General features: G+C 38.2%; 1 protein-coding gene across 1 annotated transcript in view; it reads right to left on the bottom strand.

Moving 5' to 3' along the window:
- The window catches only part of APPBP2 (amyloid beta precursor protein binding protein 2), a 71,591-nt gene that overhangs the window by 20,380 nt on the left and 29,228 nt on the right, over positions 1-21,983 (bottom strand). The window contains exons 3-4 of the mRNA XM_036836709.1: positions 18,483-18,634; positions 13,594-13,717 (exon numbers count right to left, since the gene is read on the bottom strand). Of these exons, the coding sequence (XP_036692604.1) occupies positions 13,594-13,717; positions 18,483-18,634 (276 nt within the window). The remainder of the gene's footprint in view (positions 1-13,593; positions 13,718-18,482; positions 18,635-21,983) is intronic.

The raw sequence follows: 21,983 nt of genomic DNA, 5'->3' as shown, positions 1-21,983 counted from the left end.
GAAGACCCAGTGCGGCCCAAAAAAATCTGAATGGAGTATCTTTCATATTACAAAATTTCAACTTAAAGAAGAAATATATATAATTATCAGGCAACTCTAGAATGGTGAGTTGATTAGATTTATATTTTAAAGCAGAAATATAAAAGTAGAAAAAATGTTTTGTATACAGGCAACTTTTCATGCTAAAGTAAGTACACTCATACAGAATAAAGAGACAATATCACTTGACAGTCAAATTGCTGATCTAATGACCAAGCAGTCTGCAATGATTCCTGTCACTATGAAAAAAAAAGTGAAATCTAGTAAAAGATTATAGTAAAAAGAAATATGTACTTCAAATGATAAAGTTTTCAGAGACTCTCATAGTCAAGTATTGACTGAACACCTATATGTGCCAGTCATTTCTATTTCTCTAGGTGCAAGGGATATAGTGGCAAACAGGACAGAAAGAATCCATGACCATAAGAAGCTTCATTCTAATAACGGAGGCACTATACAATGGGGGAAAGACAGCCTCTTCAATAAATGGTGTTGAGAAAACTGGACAGCTACATGCAAAAGAATCAAACTGGACTACTTGCTTATACCATAAAAAATAAATTCAAAATGGATTAAAGGCTTAAGTGTTAAGTCCTGAAACCATAAAACTTCTAGAAGAAAACATAGGTAGTAAGCTCTCTGACATCAGTCTTAGTAATTTTTTTTTTGGATATATCTCCTCAGGCAAGGGAAACAAAATCAAGAGTAGACAAATGGGACCACATCAAACTACAAAGCTTTTGCACAGCAAGGAAAACTATCAAAAACCCAAAAAGGCCACCTACTGAATGGGAGAGGATACTTGCAAACAATATATCTGGTAAGGGGTTAATATCCAAAATATACAAAGAACCCATACAACTCAACATCAACAAAACAAACAACCCGATTAAAAAATGGGCAAAGATCCTGGGTATTTACCCAAAGAAAACAAAAACACTAATTAGAAAAGATATATGCACCCCTATGCTCATTGCGGCATTATTTACGACAGCCAAAACATGGAAGCTACCTAAGTGCCCATCAATAGATAATGGATAAAGAAGATGTGGTATATACACACAGTGGAATATTGGTCATAAAAAAGAATGAAACCTTGCCATCTATGACAACATGGATGGAACCAGAGGGTATTATGCTAAGTGAAATAAGTCAGACAGAGAAAGACAAACACTGTATGACTTCACTTATAGGTGGAATCTAAAAAACAAAACAAATGAACATAACAAAACAGAAACAGAGTTACAGACAAAGAGAATGAACAGGTGGTTACCAGAGGGGAAGGGGGTAGGGAAAGAAATAGGTGAGGGAGATTAAGAGGTACAAACTTCCAGCTGCAAAATAAATGAGTCACAGGTATGAAATGTGCAGTACAGGGAATACAGTCAATAACTGTAATATCTTTGTACGGTGACACATCATAACTAGACTTATCTGGTGATAATTTAGGTTGTATAGAAATATCGAATCACTATGTTGTGTAACAGGAACTAACATAGTGTTGTAGGTCAATTATACATCAAAAACAAACTCATGGAAAAAGAGATCAGATTTGTGATTAACAAAGGTAAGAGGTGGGGGGAGGGGGAATTGGACGAAGGCAGACAAAAAGTACAAACTTCCAGTTATAAGATAAATAAGTACTAGGGATATAATTTATAACATGATAAATTAACACTACTGTATGTTATATATGAAAGTTGTTAAGAGTAAATCTTAAGAATTTTCATCACAAGGAAAAAATTTTTTTCTATTTCTTTAATTTTGTATCTGTATGAAATGATAGATGCTCACTAAACCTGTGATAATCATTTCACAATGTATCTAAGTCAAATCATTTTGCTGTACACCTTAAACTTACACAGTGCTATATGTCAATTATATCTCAATAAAGCTGGAAGAAAAAAAAAACTTCATTCTAGTGGGGAAAAGTTTATTAGGCAGACACACACCAATTAAGACAAAGATAAATGCTATGAAGATGATAAAAATAGGGTGATATGGTCAAAGCCTTCTTAAAGGAAGGGCTTAGGGTAGACAGGGAAGAATTCTCTTGCGGAGGTAACATTTGAGTTGACACTTAATGATGAAGAAGCAATCATGTGCAGATCTGGGGGAAGCATGTTCCAAAAAGAAGGAATAATGAGTGCAAAAGCCCTGAGAAAGGGAAAAAAAATCTGGCATAATCAAAGAACAGTAATAAGGCCAATGTGTCTGGAGTATTTCTTTAAAAATAAATTTATTTATTTATTTATTTAAATTTTTGGCTGTGTTGGGTCTTCGTTGCTGTGCACGGGCTTTCTCCAGTTGCAGAGAGCGGGGGCCACTCTCCGTTGCGGTACACAGGCCTCTCACCGCGGTGGCCTCTCCCGCTGCAGAGCACGGGCTCCAGGCACATGGGCCTCAGTAGCTGTGGCTCATGGGCTTAGCTGCTCCGCGGCATGTGGGATCCCCCCGGGTCAGGGATGGAACCCGTGTCCCCTGCATTGGCAGGCGGACTCCCAACCACTATGCCACCAGGGAAGCCCGTCTGGAGTATTTTGAATAACAGATTATATAAAGAGAGATGAGAAAGTAGAGAAAAGAAAGATTTTTATAGGGTCTTACTGGCCATGGTAAGTCATTTGGGTTGCAAAAGTGAGATTACTTGATTTATGCTGTAGAACAACACTATCTAATAGAACTTTCTGAAATGTTCTATACCTGCTCTGCTCAATTTGGTAGCCACAAGCGGCTACTGAGTATCTGAAATCTGCCTAGTGTGACTGAGGACTGACTTTAAATTTTTAATGTTAATTAATTTTTTTTTAATTTTTAAAATTTATTTATTTATTTATTTTTGGTTGCATTGTGTCTTCGTTGCTGTGTGCGGGCTTTCTTTAATTGTGGCAAGCGGGGTCTACTCTTTGTTGCGGTGCACGGGCTTCTCATTGCAGTGGCTTCTCTTGTTGTGGAGCACGGGCTCTAGGTACGTGGGCTTCAGTAGCTGTGGCACATGGGCTCAGCAGTTGTGGCGCATGGGCTTAGTTGCTCCGTGGCATGTGGGATCTTCCTGGACTGGGGCTCAAACCGGTGCCCCCTGCACTGGCAGCATATTGTTAACCACTGCGCCACCAGGGAAGTCCCATAATGTTAATTTAAATAGTCACATATGGTTAATGGCTACCATACTGAACAGTGCAACTCTAGAAAGATTGCTCTGCTTGCAGTGTGGAGAATGGATTACAGTAAAGCCAAGAGTGGAAGCAAGGCAACCAGGACAGAAGATATTACAAAAGTCCAGAAAAAAAACCCTTGAGAAAAAAAGGATTGGTATAAGAAATACAGATTTGATAGTTATCCAAATGGCTGAATGAGAAAAAAGTTAAATTTAGAGAATGAAAAGAACAGTGGTCACCAATCATTTCTACAATACTAAGAACTGCATTTCCAGCAAACTTCACTATAGGTATTCTGCCTAAAAATTAGTTTCTGGAAATTATTTACTAATTGGTGGAGGTAGCAAACTACATGTTTTATGCCAGAAAAGCACAGCTTGATATTTTCTCCAGTCTCCGCTGATGATCTATTGAAACAAAAGGGCAAATTCAACATATGGAGACTCTTCAGGGTCTGTGTGTCCATCTGGGCTGACAATGAGCAGGATGCAGGATCCAAAAAACTTTTGGTCCAACTGAGGATCTAATTTTGCCTCAACGTTCAGCCTAACAAAAAGGCAGGTTCTCAAGGCTCTCCAAATGTGGCACTACCATGTAAGCACAGTATTTTATTTTAATAGATTTAAAGATAGATTTTATTTTCTAGAGCAGTTTTAGATTCACAGCAAAACTGAGAAGATAGAGATTTCCCATATACCTCTAACCTCACAGTATTTTATTTTTATGACAATGTAAAATCATAGCTACTTGATCAATAGCTATTATCAAAAGCAATTACTATGGGACTTCCCTGGTGGTGCAGTGGTTAAGAATTCACCTGCCAATGCAGGGGACATGGGTTCGATCCCTGGTCCGGGAAGATCCCACATGCCATGGGGCAACTAAGCCCGTGTGCCAAAGCTACTGAACCTGCAATCTAGAGTCCACGAGCCACAACTATTGAAGCCTGCACGCCTAGAGCCCGTGCTCTGAAACAAAAGCCACCTGAATGAGATGCCTGCGCACTGCAACGAAGAGTAGCCCATGCTCGCCACAACTAGAGAAAGCCTGCGCGCAGCAACGAAAACCCAATACAGCCAAAAATAAATAAATAAATTTTAAAAATAAATTTAAAAAAGCAATTACTATTTAATTAGTTAAGTTATTCATTGTTTGAAGTGGAAAATATACAAATCTAGAGGTCACTAGTTTTTGTTTTTTTTTTGTTTTTTTTTTTAATTTTTATTTATTTATATTTATTTTTGGCTGTGTTGGGTCTTCGTTTCTGTGCGAGGGCTTTCTCTAGTTGCGGCAAGCGGGGGCCACTCTTCATCGCGGTGCGCGGGCCTCTCACTATCGCGGCCTCTCTTGTTGCGGAGCACAGGCTCCAGACGTGCAGGCTCAGTAGTTGTGGCTCACGGGCCCAGTTGCTCCGTGGCATGTGGGATCTTCCCAGACCAGGTCTCGAACCCGTGTCCCCTGCACTGGCAGGCAGATTCTCAACCGCTGCGCCACCAGGGAAGCCCGAGGTCACTAGTTTATAAATATATTTACTATAAGATTGAGCTAGATGACTAGTTAGACCCTCATTAGATAGACATGACAAAAATAAAATCTTAAAAGTAAACCCAAAGGAAAAAATCTCTCTCCTGCTTATGCAAGCATATTTTCCTATGAACTACTTACGAATTTTACAAATAAATGATAAACTGAAAGGGGAGGGTTGGGTAATTAAAAAAAAAAGACTGGTGGGCTTTTTAAAAAATTGTGGTAAAATGTATAACATGAAATTTGCCATATTAACCATTTTTAAATGTACAGCTTGGTGGTATTCATTATATTTACCATGTTTACAATCATCACCACCATGCATTTCCATAACTTTTCATCACCCCAAACAGACACTATAATATACAATAGCTTCCCATTATCTCCTTACACTCCCCAGCTCCTGGTAACCTTTAATTTCTCGTTTCTATCAATTTGTCTATTCTAGGTATTTAAGTAAAATCATACAGTATTTGTCTTTATATATCTGTCTTATTTCACTTAGAATATTACTTTCAAAATTCACCTATGTTGTAGCATACATCAAAACTGGCTGAATAATATTCCACTGTATATACAGTTGACCCTTGAACAACGTGGCGAGGGGGTTAGGGACACTGACCCTCCAGGGCAGTAAAAAAAAATCCACATATAACTTTACAGTCAGCCCTTTGTATCTGTGGATTCAACCAAGAGTAGACCGTGTAGTACTGTAGTATGTATGTACTGGAAAAAAAAAAAATCCGTGTATTAAGTGGACGCTCGCTGTTCAAACCCACGTTGTTTAAGGGTTCTTTTGTCGATGTATACTTGGGTCATTTCCACCTTTTGGCTAATGTGAAATATTCTGCAATGAACACTAACACACAGGTATCTGTTTGTGTCCCAGTTTTCAATTCTTTGTGATATATATACCTAGGACTGAAACGGCTGGGTCATATGGTAATTTTTTTTGCTCAGCTTTTTAAGGAACCACCAAACTATTCTATAGCAGCTGCTCCATTTTACATTCCCATTAGCAATGCATGAGGATTCCAATTTCTCCACATTCTTATTAACACTTATTTTGTTTCTTCCTTCTCTCCCTTCCTTCTTTGCTCTCCCTTCCCTCCCTCTCTCTTTTTCCTCCTTCCTTCCTTCCCCCCCCTTTCGTTTTCTTTTCTTTTCTTTCTTACATTACAGCCAAACTGGCAGATGTGAAGTGGTATTTCATTGTTTTTGATTTGCATTTCCCTAATGACAAATGCTGCTTATTGGCCATTTATATATCTTCTTTGGAGAAATGTCTATTCAAATCCCTTACCCATTTTTTAATTGTGTTGATTGTTGTTGTTGAATTGTAGTACTTGAAATATTCTGGATAGTAGACCCTTACTTGATATATGATTTACAAATATTTCTCCTATTCCATAGGCTGTCTTTTCACTTTCCTGATAATGTCCTCTGATGTACAAAAGTTTTTAATATTGGTGAATTCCAATTCACCTGTGAACAGAGATAGTTTTACTTCTTTCTTTCCAACATGGATGCATTTTATTTTATTTTATTTTTGTCTAATTGCTTTGGCTAGAACTTTCAGGACAAAGATGAATAGTAGTAGTGAAAGCAGGCATCCTTGTCATGTTCTTGATCTCAGGGAGGAAGATTTGAATATAATGTTAGCTGTGGGTTTTTCATAAATGCCTTTTAGCATATTAAGGAAGGTTCCTCTATTCCTAGTTTTCTGAATGTTTCTATCATGAAAAGGTGCTGGATTTTGTCAAATGTCTTTTGTGTCAATTGAGATGATCGTGGTTTTCACCCTTCATTCTACTAATGTGGTGTACTGCATTAATTTTCTTACGTTGAATCACCTCTGCGTTCCTGGGATAAATCCCACTTAGTAATGGTGCATAATCCTTCTATATTCTATTGCATCCGATTTGCTAGTATTTTGTTGAGACTTTCTGCATTTATATTGATAGGAGACATTAGTCTGTAATTTTCTTTTCTTTTTTCTTCTCATGTCTTTTTTCTGGTTTTGATATAGGTTAATGCTGGCCTCATAGAGTAAGTTAGGAAGTGTTCCTTCCTCTTGATTTTTTTGAAGACTTTGAGAAGAATTGGTATTAATTCTTTTTATTTTTTTAAAAAATATGTATTTATTTGGCTGCATCGGGTCTTAGTTGCAGCACGCACAATCTTCATTGTGGAGGCGGGATCTTTTGTTGCGGCAAAAGGGCTCTTTGTTGCAGCACATGGGCTTCTTTCTCTCTAGCTGTGCTCAGGCTTAGTTGCCCCACAGCACGTGGGATCTTAGTTCCTCGACCAGGGATCGAACCCGTGTCCCCTGCATTGGAAGGCAGATTCTTAACCACTGGACCACCAGGGAAGTCCCTAACTTCTTTTAATGTTTGGTACAATTCACTACTGAAGTCTTCTGCTCTTGGACTTTTCTTTTTTGGAAGGTTTTTGATTACTGATTCAATCTCTTTGTTATAGGTTTGTTCAGAATTTTAATTTTTTTCTTGGGTCAGTTTAGGTAACTTGTGTATTTCTAAGAAATACCTGTCTGGCGTGGTTTTAATTTTAAGTGGGGAAGCAAAGCACTGCGAGATGTAGCAGATACTGCTGGCTCCCTAACCAAGTCATTTTTCCCATCTCATGCTTGTTGGCAGAACCCTGATTTTGTTAGGCACTGACCCCTTTCTCATAGGACTCATAAGTAAATCATGATTAGTTTAAGCCAATCCTAACATGGTGATCCCATTCAGATTGCCACTGATTGATTCAGAGGTCAACAAATGACCTAGCTCTGGTTAATGAGACTCAAGGGTATGTCAGCTAGGTGGTTTCTGAGAAAGGCTCCTTTGTCATTAGAGATAAAATATGGTCTTTCTTCTACTGGACAATGTGGAATCTGCACGTGATACCTCAAACCACAGCAGCAGTCTTACAACCACTGGGAACAGAGGAGCCAGAAGATGGAAAAAACCTAGTTCCCTGATAACCTCTATGAATTCTGAATTAACCCATCCTGGAGGTACTTGACTTTGTACTGATTATCTTTTTAATCAAATTCTTTGTATTTTTAGGGTGCTGTGTTTATGTAGAGGGCTACTATCTTATTTGCTATACATGGGTTTATGACCTTTTTGTGGATTGTACATTTTATTGTCAATATCCCTTCTGTATCAACTAATGGTTTTCATCCTGAATTCTGCTTTTATTGTTAATATTATTGTCTAGGGGTATTTTCTTTTAACAATATTTAGCTGGGTTTCATTTTTTATTTATTTATTTATTATTTTTTTTAAAGAATTGCTTTATTTTTTTATTTTTGGCTGTGTCGGGTCTTAGTTGTGGGATCTGCCTTGCAGCGTGTGGGATCTTTCGTTTGCAGTGCGTGGGCTCCAGAGCGTGTGGGCTCTGTAGTTTGCAGCACATGGGCTCTCTAGTTGAGGAACGCGGGCTTAGCTGCCCCGCGGCATGTGGGATCTTAGTTCCCCGATCAGGGATGGAACCCGCGTTCCCTGCATTGGAAGGCAGATTCTTAACCACTGGACCACCAGGGAAGTCCCTGGGTTTCATTTTTTAACCTTCTTGGCAGTCGCTGTCTCTAGATAGGGGAATTGAGTGCATTTACATGGTCATAGTTATATTTGGTTTTAATTGTTTCACATTTTTCAGTTATCATACTTAGTTATTTCTTCTATTCTCTTTGCTTATCTATCTACCTTGGACAAGTTTCCAATCATCCTTACCCCTACTCCCACTATTCTAATTTGGAATGTCTATCGTATTTTTCCATTAGTCAATTTATTATATACCGCTCCCTAGCACTGACAATGTTTGAACATTAAATGATAGGCATTCATATTCCCCTTACCAAGATGAGACCTTTGTAATACTTTCTTATACTACTACATTTTCCTAAATGTGTATTTTTAAAATAGGCTATTATGTAATATATGCCCAACAGCAAGCAACCTGAACATAATAACATGAGCCTCAATTTTCCATCCAAAAAGGTTTTTTGCCAACTTGAATACATCAAGTTTTAGGGATATATATGATAACATTTTGAAATTTATAATATTTAAATCATCTTTATGTTATGTTATAAATACATATTTAAAATCTAAACTAAATTTTCAAAAATTAATTCTCCTTCTTATAATTTATGAAATGTTACCCAAACTATTCACACGCATCTTAAAACATTTATCTTCATCATCACCAAACTACTTCTTAGTCATCTAACAGTTTTTCAGAGTAAAACATTTTCACTTGCTTGAAAATCAGCACTTTTGAGTCTGCTTTCATGTCCCTAGAAATGTTATCCAAAGGTACCAGCAACCATTTGCAAAGCACTAAGACAGCTGGGCTTTCCCATTCCACCTAAGACAAGTAGACACCCATAATCTCCACAACCAAACCACTTAATGCATCACATTTCAAAGTAATATTCAAGTAGCCAGTTAATAAAGATATCTAACACAACTATAAGGTTATGACCCCTAGAATAATTCCAAATTTTGTGTTAAATTATGTTAAATTCCATTACTTCTGTAAAAAGAAAATTCTGCCAGGTGACCTCTATGAGCTTCCTGGTATTGGCACTGGCTGAGTTTCAGGCTAACATTTCTTTCCCAAACAGTACTTTGTTTTTCAAAACAAGAGACTTGAAAGAACATCACATAACATGAGGGACTTTGTAAGGCAACTCTTTTTTCAATTTTCAGGTGGAAAAAACACAAACTTATCTTACATTTAATAGTATGCGGTAACTGAGAATTTGTCTTGTTATTTCTAAAATTTCCCTTTCATTTCCAGTTTGAAAAAAAATCCTTACATAAGACATATTACAAATTCACAATTTGTTCTTCATTCTTTCCACTCCATTATGTCTAACTACATATTACAATATTCACTGCTTACCACTGTTTCTACACCATCTTCCCCTGTCTTGAGATTTGTTACTATTGAACTTTTATTTGGTTGGAGATATTCCTTGACTATTTTCCTCAGATAAAGTAACTGGAGGTATATTTGGTATCTACATATTTGAAAAATTTGAATTTTATCCTAAAAGTTTGTGAAGTGTAGTATTTTCTCAGTAATTGAGATACTGCTCTTGTCTCTTAGCTTCTAACTCCTATTTATCCTTGGATTTCAAGAAATTCACCTGCTTCGGGCTCAAGGTTCTTTTTCAATCTAGATTCAAGTCTTTTCCCTCCAGTTCAGGAAGTTCCATTTTTCACTTAAAATCCCCAAAATACACCAAAATAATAATCGTGGTTATATCTAGGCAGCAGAGTTACAGATAATATTTATTTTCTTCTTCATAGTTTTCTGTATGTTTTCAATTTGTTTGCTAATAGACACGCACATGAGCAGAACAAACAAAGCTATTAAATAGAAAGCAAGTAAAGTAAACGAAACTAGGCAGAGTCTTCAAGGAATAAAACAAAGACTGAGAAATGGTACCAGGTTTAAGAAGAAGAGTCTCTGACATTTGCTCTATACTGCTTCCATGCCAGCCCCAGATTAGAAACTGGTTTTGTGCTATTAAAGTTAAAAACACACTGTTACATTAGGCTCAAAGCTCCTGGGATTGGCTAAAGGATTTCATTAATATTTGTTCTCCAAAATAATCCTCTCCCAAATCAATTAAAAGCTAAGTAAGAATAATTTAATATTTTTTCAAAAAATACTACTATAATAATAAAAATTATCTTTACGTCTGTAATGGCCAAGAATTTAGCAAGCAAAGCTGTGTAGAAGCAAATTTTAATTTGAAATTTAAAATTCTTGTCTTCCCTGGTGGTGCAGTGGTTGAGAATCTGCCTGCCAATGCAGGGGACACGGGTTCGAGCCCTGGTATGGGAAGATTCCACATGCCATGGAGCAACTAGGCCCGTGAGCCACAACTACTGAGCCTGCGCGTCTAGAGCCCATGCTCCGCAACGAGAGGCCGCGACAGTGAGAGGCCCGTGCACCGCGATGAAGAGTGGCCCCCGCTCACCGCAGCTAGAGGAAGCCCTCGCACAGAAACGAAAGACCCAACACAGCCAAAAATAAATAAATAAACACATACATAAATAAATAAAAACAAGCTCCTGCTTTAAAAAAAAAAAAAAAGAAATTTAAAATTCTTAAGAACAAGATGTCTAGGTATACAGGCAGTAAGCTGGTATAAATAGTTTTGTTTCTTGGCACAGGTATTTTCCTATTCACATGTGCTTGTTCTGAAAACAGCCCGAACACTCACAGTATTGACAGTTACCTGTCCAATATTCCCCTCTCCTCCTTCCTTAATGTAGACCCATGAGTTCATTTGGGGCAGCAAAATGCACAGTTAAAAATGTTTTGCTCTCCAGATCACCTTATACTGGTTGGAGGATGTGCAGAATGTGTCCCAGTTTCCCAGTTTCAAAGAGAGGTAATAAGTAAAGAAGATAAGGCTAGGCCTCTGGGAAAGCTATATTTTCTGACTGAAAAAAAAAAAAAAAGAAAGGAAAAGGAAGCAGACTCAGCAGGCATGAGCCCTTTGCCCTTCTCCTTGCCCGTAGCATTTGCAAACATAATGACGTGAGCTACATGCTAAAGATGACAAAATAGGAAAAAGAAGAGGAGCCCTCCCTGGTCCTGTGAGAAAACTAAATCTTTTGGTTATATTAATGCAAAATTTATATAAGAGCCTTAAAATCAGACAGGAGAAATGTTAGTTATCTGGATGGAATAGATCTTCTGACTTTGTGCATAAAAAGCAAGCACTTAAAGAAGAAAATGTTTTACCTTTTGGTCAAAAGACTGCTTGCAATGAAAGAGCAATCTACAATGAAATCATACAAAATGGGTTTTCTGTTCTAAATTAACTAGTTCATACACAAAGAAACATTTAGCTAGCCCCTAAAATACCTATAAGATAGTCTAGTTTTCTATTCCTAGGATAGGCAGAAGTGGGGAGGAAAGATGACACAGATTATCAGTACTACAAATTACAGGCCCAATACCAATCCTTTTATAGTTTCTGCACACAAGTGTTACTATAATTTATCATAAATATCTGTGGGAAATTATCCTAAGCTTCTAAAATATTATTTATAATTAAGTTTGCACATTATAAAATTAACTTCAGGATTTGAATGTTTGTCTAACACAGGTAAGCCCTGTATAAAACGGGGTAATAACCTCAAAAGATTGAGCAGAGAGAGCTTTAGTCAATGGTAGCATAAATCAACAATGGTTTTATATAGGAGAACCTGTATTCTAGCTCTGAAGAGGTGCAGATTTAATTAACTTATCTCTAAGGTACAAAAAAAATATGACCCCTTATTCAATAAAAATAGAAGACTATAAATTCAGTAAACTGACCAGATTCTAGTTAACTTAAGACAAAGAATTATTCTGTTATTTTTTAAACTTTATTTCGATTTCCCTTTAGTTTCATAAAAAAATTCTTTTTAAGAAATGTCAAATCAAATGGGGGGGACAGAGAGAAAACCTACGTGAAAATAGCTAAAACTAAATGTTACATATATTAAAAAAATAGGGCTTCCCTGGTGGGGCAGTGGTTGAGAATCTGCCTGCTAATGCAGGGGACACGGGTTCGAGCCCTGGTCTGGGAAGATCCCACATGCCAAGGAGCAACTGGGCCCGTGAGCCACAACTACTGAGCCTGCGCATCTGGAGCTTGTGCTCCGCAACAAGAGGGCCGCGATAGTGAGAGGCCCGCGCACCACGATGAAGAGTGGCCCCCGCTTGCCGCAACTAGAGAAAGCCCTTGCACAGAAACGAAGACCCAACACAGCCAAAAATAAATAAATAAATAAATAAATAAATAAATAAATAAATAAATAAATAAAAAGGAATTCCTTTAAAAAAAAAAATAAATAAATAAAGACAGTAAAATCAAAGAGTTACTTCTGGATTTGTTTGCCTTTCATTTAAGTACATCTGTTAAAAAATGTATTTTAAAGAAAGGTTAGGGGGACTTCCCTGGCTGTCCAGTGGTTAAGATTTCGCCTTCCAATGCAGGGGTGTGGGTTCAATCCCTGGTCAGGGAGCTAAGATCCCAGGTGCCTCGCAGCCAAAAATCCAAAACATAAAACAGAAGCAATGCTGTAACAAATTCAATAAAGACTTTAAAAATAGTCCACATCAAAAAAAAAGAAAGGTTAGGGACTTCGCTGGTGGCCCAGTGGTTAAGACTCCACGCTCCCAATGCAGGGGGCCCAGGTTCGATCCCTGGTCAGGGAACTAGATCCCACATGCCGCAACTAAAAACAAAAGATCCCACATGCCACAACTAAAGATACCACACACCTCAACGAAGATCCCGGAAGCAGCAACGAAGATTCCCGCGTGCCGCAACTAAGACCCCATGCAGCCAAATAAATAATAAAGATTTTAAAAAAAAACAAAAAAGGTTATTTAGAAGTAAAATATTAATCAGGTTACGTACAATTCCAGAAATGTAAACGGAGCACAGTAAAAACAAAACAAAACACACACACACACACAAAAAAAAACCCAAGAAGGGACTTCCCTCCGGGCACAGTGGTCAAGAATCTGCCTGCCAATGCAGGGGACACGGGTTCGATCCCTGGTCCAGGAAGATCCCACATGCCACGGAGCAACTAAACCCGTGTGCCACAACTGAGCTCGCATGCCACAACTACTGAAGCCCGTGCTCCACAACAAGAGAAGCCGCCGCAAGGAGAAGCCCACACTCCGCAACGAAGAGTAGCCCCCGCTCACTGCACTAGAGAAAGCCTGCGTGCAGCAACAAAGACCCAGCACAGCCTAAAATAAAAAAAATAAATAAAAAAAAAAGGTCACTAATACCATTACAGCATGTAATTAAAGGACTGTTCCAACTTACCTCACACAACATTCTACTGCACGAAACCAATGAAGCATCTCATCATGTAGAGTACACAACTGAAGGCAAGACAGGAAAACTTTCTCAGCATCACTGTACCAGCCTGCATCTGAAAGAAAGCCACCTAAGGGACAAGAAAAACCAAAAACTTTAGATAATTTAATAAATCACTTGAAAGCTAAAATGACATGCTTACAATGATTATTACCTAAAATGAAAAAAACCTCTGTTTAGTCTGAAACAAAGATACTAATTGTGAAATTTAAAAAAAAAAAGGAACTTTCAAACTAGGGAAATTAGATCGAAGTTGAGACCCTGAATAAGGAGTCAAGAGTTTTTGTTTTGTTTTTTACTTTTGGCTGCATTGGGTCTTCATTGCTGCGCGTGGGCTTTCTCTAGTTGCGGCGAGCGGGCGCTACTCTTCGTTGCAGTGCGCGGGCTTCTTGTTGCGGTGTGCGGGCTTCTTGTTGCGGTGGCTTCTCTTGCTGTGGAGCACAGGCTCTAGGTGCGCGGGCTTCAGTAGTTGTGGCATGCGGGTTCAGTAGCTGTGGCGCACGGGCTTAGTTGCTCAGCGGCATGTGGGATCTTCCCCAACCAGGGATCAAACCCGTGTCCCCTGCATTGGCAGTCAGATTCTTAACCGCTGTGCCACCAGGGAAGTCCCAGGAGTCAAGAGTTTTAGCCCTCTAAAAGTACTTCATCGCCTAAGAGTTGACATTTTCCAGCTAATTAGCCACTATATTTAGTGATTTGTCTAACATTTTCATCACGCAGGGTAAACATAACTTTCCAATCTCTCCATACCCAATCCCAAAGAGGATAAAGACATCTGAATAAACTTAATCTTCTTAGCATAACAGCACATCATAGAGGATACACAGATAAAAGAGACAGTAGTGCTTGCTCATCTTAAATTTTTTTTAGCAAAAAATTAAACTGCTGTCCTCCAACAGTTGTAATGCATGGGGCATCTGGGCATCACTTCCTTAGGATACTGTCCATCTTTTTAGAGCCTCTTGATCCCCTCCTAATAGTTTAATCACTTTTTGACAGTGTCAACTAATCTTAATAGTGTCAATAGTATCTGGGTCAAGAAAAAATATATTTTGCTCAGACTGGTGTTTCATGTTTAATTAAAGCTATATGAAATGAAACAAATATTTTAACTGGAGAGAAGTGTGCTTTAGAACACTTTTTTATCCCCCCAAATATGACATTTTAGGGTCCTCACTGAATGACTGGAATAATGAGATTATAATATTCATATGAAGCAACCTCCTACTCATTATCTCAACATATTGTGCACTGTGCTGGGTTATTAGGCTATTATCTCTCAGCTTCAAACCAACCCTTCTAGACTGTTTTATGATGCTGGGCTAGGACTCTATAACCACATTTCTCCTCTGCCAGCTGGCTCCCTAGTAGTCTCTACCAAAGAAGGCACTAGAGAGAAAGGCTGTAAGACTGGAAAAGTAAGAGACACTCCCCGATAGCTGCCAGTTTCTGCCAGCAACGCCCCTGCTCACAGCAGTGTCCCAGGGTAATGTTTCTTTACTCTGGCAGTGGCAATTCATCTCAGTAAGCCAATTCCAGCTGCAGTTTTCCAACACTTACAGAACCTGATTCACAGCACCCCATCAGAGAGACACTAGTACCAGCCAGTCAGGTGTCCCTCCTAGAGGTCGAGATTCTAGACCAACGAGCTCCCTTCTTAGAACTCTGAGGCACCTGTACCAGGCAAGCAGCATCCCAGCTCTGCGAGGCACCTCCTCAAGCTTCTTTTTTCTTTTTCCTTTTGGCCACGCCATGCGGCTTGTGGGATCTTAGTTCCCTGACCAGGGACTGAACGCTGTGAATATACTAAAGACCTTTAAATTATATACTTTAAATGGGTGCACTGTATGGTATGTGAATTATATCTCAATAAAGCTGTTATTTTTTAACAGTTTCCATCATGTATACTTCTGGTATGAAGTTTTTTCACTGTTTTGGTAATTTTAGGATCAAGACTAATAATATAACTGAATCTGTTAGGACTTGGTTCTAACTCCAAGATACTTGTTCGATCTGGCTCCTTACAGTGGCCAGACTGGTACAAGTGAAGAGACAACAGAGGATTTCAATGAACATTAGCTTTCCTGCCTTTCATCTTCCTTGATACTAAACATCTCCCACATAGATTTTTACATGACCACCTAGGACTAAATGGATGTCAATATTAACATTCATCTAGGTCACAAACACTCTATTAAGAGACATTCTTTAGTCACAATTCTTTGTTGCAATTTATATTCCACAGGACTACCAAAGGATAAATGCTGAGGGTTCTTTTCGGAAAAGAATGTTAAGTTCCTCCAAGCAAACCCTCTATGACCACTACAAAAAAACACTTTTTTCCTAATACTGAAGGAAATGATCATGAAAACTTGGCAAAGAAAGTAAATGTGCAAGTGCCAAAGAGAGAGAGAGAGAAAACATGCACACACACACACACATTAATGTGAGAAGTTAAAAATGAAAGGTAGGGCTTCCCTGGTGGCGCAGTGGTTAACAATCTGCCTGCCAATGCAGGGCACACAGGTTCGAGCCCTGGTCCGGGAAGATCCCACATGTTGCGGAGTAACTAAGCCCGTGAGCCACAACTACTGAGCCTGTGTGTCATAACTACTGAAGTCCGCGCGCCTTCAGCCTGCGCACCGCAACCAAGAGTAGCCCCCACTCCCCGCAACTAGAGAAAGCCTGCGTGCAGCAACCAAGACCCAACGCAGCCAAAAATAAATAATAAATTTATAAAATAAAAAAATGGGCAGAGGATCTGAATAGACATTTTTCCAAAAAAGACATACAGATGGCTAACAGATACATGAAAAGATGCTCCACATCACTAATCATCAGGGAAATGCAAATCAAAACCACAATGAGATACCACCTCACACCTGTCAGGATGGCTGTCATCACCAGAAAACAATTAATGAGTGTTCCCGAGGGTGTGGAGACAAGGGAACCCTCCTGCACTGCTGGTGGGACTGTAAATTGGCACAGCCACTATGGAGAACCGTGTGGAGGTTGCTCAAAAAATTTAATATAGAACTGCCACATGATCTAGCAATTTCACTTCTGGGTATTTATCCAAAAAAGGCAAAAACACTAACTCAAAAAAGATATATGCACCTCAATGTTCAGTGAAGCATTATTTATAATAGCCAAGATATGTAAGCAACCTAAATGTCCATCAACAGATGAATGAACGGATAAAGAAGGTGTGAGATATATTTATACACACAACAGTGGAACATTACCCAACCACAAAAATTAAACATAAAAAAAAAAGAAAAGAAAAGAAATCTTGTGACAACACAGATGGATCTAGAGGGTATCATGCTAAGTGAAATAAGTCAGACAGAGAAAGACAAATACCATATGATCTCACTTATAGGTAGAATCTAAAAATCAAAACAAACAAAACAAAATGAAAATAGACTCGTAGATACAGAGACCAAACAGTTGGTTGCCAGAGAAAGGAGGTGGGGTGTGGGGTGAAATAGGTGAAGGGGATTAAGAGGTCTGAGCCTCCAGTTAGAAAATAAATAAGCCATGGGAATGTAATATACAGCCTAAGGAACATGGTCAATAATACTGTAATAACTTTGTACAGGGACTATACTTGTCGTGGCAATCATTTCATAAAGTATGCAAATTCCAAATCACTATGTGGTACATCTGAAACCAACATAATACTGTATGTCAACTACATTTAAATAAAACACACACACACAAATGAGTATATGTAAAAACCAATGAAAGCAGGCTTCCCGGGTGGCGCAGTGGTTGAGAATCTGCCTGCCAATACAGGGGACACGGGTTCAAGCCCTGGTCTGGGAAGATCCCACATGCCACGGAGCAACTAGGCCCGTGAGCCACAACTACTGAGCCTGCATGTCTGGAGCCCGTGCTCCGCAACAAGAGAGGCCGCGATGGTGAGAGGCCCGCGCACCACGATGAAGAGTGGCCCCCGCTTGCCGCAACTGGAGAAAGCCCTCGCACAGAAACGAAGACCCAACACAGCTAAAAATAAATAAATAAATAAATAAATTTATTTTAAAAAAAAACCAATGAAAGTTAAATAAGGTCTATAGTCTAGGTAACAGTATAAACCAGTATCAATTTCCTGGTTTTGATATTGTCTGTAAATCTATAATCATTTCAAAATAAAAATTTTTCCAAAAACAAAGTAAAAAGGTAGCAATAACTTGAATAAATAATTGCCTGAGACATACTTATCTATGTAGATTTGTAAAAGCTATACTAAAATGTTATGCAAACATTAAACGATATTTTTCTATGTGTGTAGCATACAAAACCTTTTCAGAATCCTTTTCCATTTATGTTTTTAGTATTCTCATACCCATGAGAAAATGGAGATTTACCCTCATTTTAGAGATGGGAAAACTGAGGTCCCAAAAGGATTAAGTCCCACGTCACAACACACAGTAAGCTGGTGAAAGAGGTTGGTAGCAGCTTGACATGGTAGAAAGGTAAGTGGTTTGGAATCACAGTGCCACAGGATTCTAAATTTAGCTCCATTACTATGTGACTTGAGCAAGTTACTCAACTTTTCTGAGTCCGTTTCCTCATTTCTAAAACTCTATTAATACCTTCACATCACTGGAATGTCATGAGGATTTTCTTGAAAGACAGCATTTAGATACATAGCATAGTACTTAGCACAAAGTTAATGTTCAATATATCACATCTAGTTCTTCTGATGTTTTTCTCATAACCTCCCACGTTGACTTTGGGAATGTCCTGTGAGAATCCTTTAATGCCAGCAGGCTTAATTCTGAGTCATGTTACAGGACAAAACACCCCTCTGTTTTACCATTACTTACCTAAAACAAAGCCAACCTGAATGGCTTTTTCCTTTACTGCAGCATCTGATTCCGCTATGTAAGAGCACCGTCTACTAAATGAGTAGGCTAAGACTGAAGCAACTTTCACACCATGATCCATCAAAGCCTGGAAACAATGATGAAGCAAATGTCTGAAAGAGAAGGAAAAGGTCGTTTTTGTTTTTATAAAGGTAACATATTTTGTCCTTTTAGAAAGTGCTAACTTTCATGCACATTGTTCCTTCCTGCCTCAGGAAATTTGCACATGCTGTTCCTTCTACCTAAAAAAGCTCTTCACCACCATCACCTAGTTCTCTCCCATAAATCGGTTAGACTTCAGCTCAAATGTCACTTCCTCCAGGAGATCCTCCCTGTCTCCTGTCTCCCTCTCTTCACCAGCCTGAAGGGGCCATGGTAGGCCTATCCCAGAATCCCCAAGGACCTTGTAGGTTATGTTAAGGCATTTACACTTCTATCTAGAAGAGAAAAGGGAGCCACCAAAGTGTTGCCAGCTAGGAAAGATAAGATCCAATATGCTGGTAGGTCTGGGGCTCAGAGAATTATGAACAGCAGCAAGCAGCTTACCTGGGACACAGATGACCCTTGCTCAACAAACAGTGGCCTCATCCTACCTCCCCAGGGTACCTCCAGTAATTCCCTATGGTAGTGTTTTCCAGAATGGGGCATGACTATCACTGGGGGCTCTAGGCATAATTTTAGTGGCATATAACCAAATATTTTTCAAAGATTAACATATTTATTTCAATGGGGATTCAAAAATAAAACTTGCAATCTAAAAAAAAAAGTGCTAACTTGCTTTTTTGAAATAACAGTACCATTATTTTCAAAGATGGAATAAGATAAAAAGCAACTGTTTGCCTTATGAATTATGAGGTCATAACAATTCACAATTTAGCCTAATATCTTTTACTCAGTGGATCACTGAGTGATTCTGTATATGTAAATTGATGACAATGAAGGATGAAAACAACTTCTAACATCAATCTTAAAAAACCAAATTGTCTTGTAATTCAACAATGACCCAATTAAAAAATGGGCAATAGATTTGAATAGAGATTCCTCCAAAGAAAATATACAAATGGCCAATAAGCACAAGAAAAGATGCTCCATATCATTAGTGATTAGGGAAATGCAAATCAAACTCACAATGAGATACGACTTCACACTGTCTAGGATGGCTATAATACTACTTTTTTAAAAACAGTGATGGCAAGGATATGGAAAAATTAGAACCCTCATACGTTGGTAATAGGGACATATTGGGTTAGCCAAAAGGTTCATTTGGTTTTTCCCGTAAGATGGCTCTAGCAGCACTTAGATGTCTTTAGCTTCATTCAAAACAATTTTGTTAGATTGTATGGGACAGCTGTTGTATCAGCGTGCATTTAAAAAAACACTTATCAAAACTGGTGAATTTTTGTGTAGCCATTTTAATATTGAAGATGGAAGAAAAAAAGCAACATTTTCAGCATATTATGCTTTATTATTTCAAGAAAAGTGAAAAACGCAACTGAAACACAAAAAAATATTTGTGCAGTATATGGAAAAGGTGCTGTGACTGATTGAACATGTCAAAAGTGGTTTGCGAAGTTTCGTGCTGGAGATTTCTCACTGGACGATGTTCCACGGTTGGGTAGACCAGTTGAAGTTGAAAGCAATCAGATCGAGACATTGATTGAGAACAATCAACGTTATACGGTGCGGGAGATAGCTAACATACGCAAAACATCCAAATCAAGCGTTGAAAATCATTTGTACCAGCTTGGTTATATTAATTGCTTTGATGTTTGGGTTCCACATAAGTTAAGAAAAAAAACCTTCTTGACTGTATTTCTGCATGGATTCTCTACTTAAATGTAATGAAAACGTTCTGTTTTTAAAACAAATTGTGACGGGTGATGAAAAGTGGATACTGTACAATAACGTGGAACGGAAGAGATCGTCGGGCAAGCGAAATGAACCACCACCAACCACACCAAAGCCCGGTCTTCACCCAAAGAAGGTGATGTTGTGTATATGGTGGGATTGGAAGCGAGTCCTCTATTATGAGCTCCTTCCGGAAAACCAAACAATTAATTCCAACAAGTACTGCTCCCAATTAGACCAACTGAAAGCAGCACTCAATGAAAAGAGTCCAGAATTAGTCAACAGAAAACACATAATCTTCCATCAGGATAATGCAAGACTGCATGTCTCTTTGATGACCAGGTAAAAACTGTTACAGCTTGGCTGGGAAGTTCTGATTCATCCACTGTATTCACCAGACATTGCACCTTCAGATTTCCATTTATTTCGGTCTTTACAAAATTCTCTTAATGGAAAAACTCAATTCCCTGGAAGACAGTAAAAGGCACCTGGACAGTTCTTTGCTCAAAAAGATAAAAAGTTTTGAGAAGATGGAATTATGAAGTTGCCTGAAAAATGGCAGAAGATAGTGGAACAAAATGGTGAATATGTTGTTTAATAAAGTTTTCGGTGAAAATGAAAAATGTGTTTTTTACTGTTACTTAAAAACCAAAGGCATTTTTTTGGCCAGCCCAATAAAATGGTGGCGCTGCTGTGGGAAACAATTTAGGAGTTACTCAAAAAGTTAAACCTAGGTTTACCCTAGTTGTATATACATACAAGAGAACTGAAAACATACGTCCACACAAAATCTTGTTCATGAGCATTCATAGTAGCATTATTCATAATGGCCAAAAGGTAGAAACAACCCAAATGTTCATCAACAGATGGCTAGATAACCAAAACATAGTAACATAGTATATCCACACAATGGAAAACTGATACAAACAACAGCCATGAATGAACCTTGAAAACATTATAGGTAAAATCCAGTCACAAAAGACCACATACTGTATAGTCCCATTTATATGAAATGTCTAGAGCAGATAAACCCAGAAACAGAAAGTAGATTAATGGTAGGCTAGAGACCAGGGGTAAGGGGAAATAGGAAGTGACTGTTAATGGGTACAGGGTTTCTTTTGGGGATGATGAAAGTATTCTAGAATTAGATAGTGGTGATAGTTGCAAAAATTTGTGAATATACTAAAAACTAATGAATTATACAGTTTAAAATGATAAATTTATGGTATTATGAATTATCTCAATAAAAAAACTGCTTTAAACAAAATTGTAAATAACCAAGTCACTGCTTTGCATAAAGGGGGGAAAAAAGTCAAACTACATGTGTTTAGTTTCACAAATATATTAAACACTTACCAAGGGATTGGGACTTGGTAAAAAGATAACCTGAGAGATGAAAGAGAGGTAGTCCACTAAATCTTTATAATGGCCATCTTTAGAACTGCATAGAGAAATTCAAATCCTAGAAAGCTAACCTTTTCGAAGAGTAAAGAATTTTTTTTTAAAGTTTTTCTATGGCCTTCTTGTCCCAAAATGAAACTCTCATCTATTATTTTTTAACAGATTAATTTTAATTATTTAACTAACCAAGAAATTTCTCTTAGGCTTAGTACA

The sequence above is a fragment of the Balaenoptera musculus genome, chromosome 20 (assembly GCF_009873245.2).
Source record: "Balaenoptera musculus isolate JJ_BM4_2016_0621 chromosome 20, mBalMus1.pri.v3, whole genome shotgun sequence".
Taxonomy (NCBI): domain Eukaryota; kingdom Metazoa; phylum Chordata; class Mammalia; order Artiodactyla; family Balaenopteridae; genus Balaenoptera; species Balaenoptera musculus.
The sequence above is the reverse complement of the archived record's forward strand: the minus strand, read 5'-3'. Positions and strand labels throughout refer to the sequence as shown.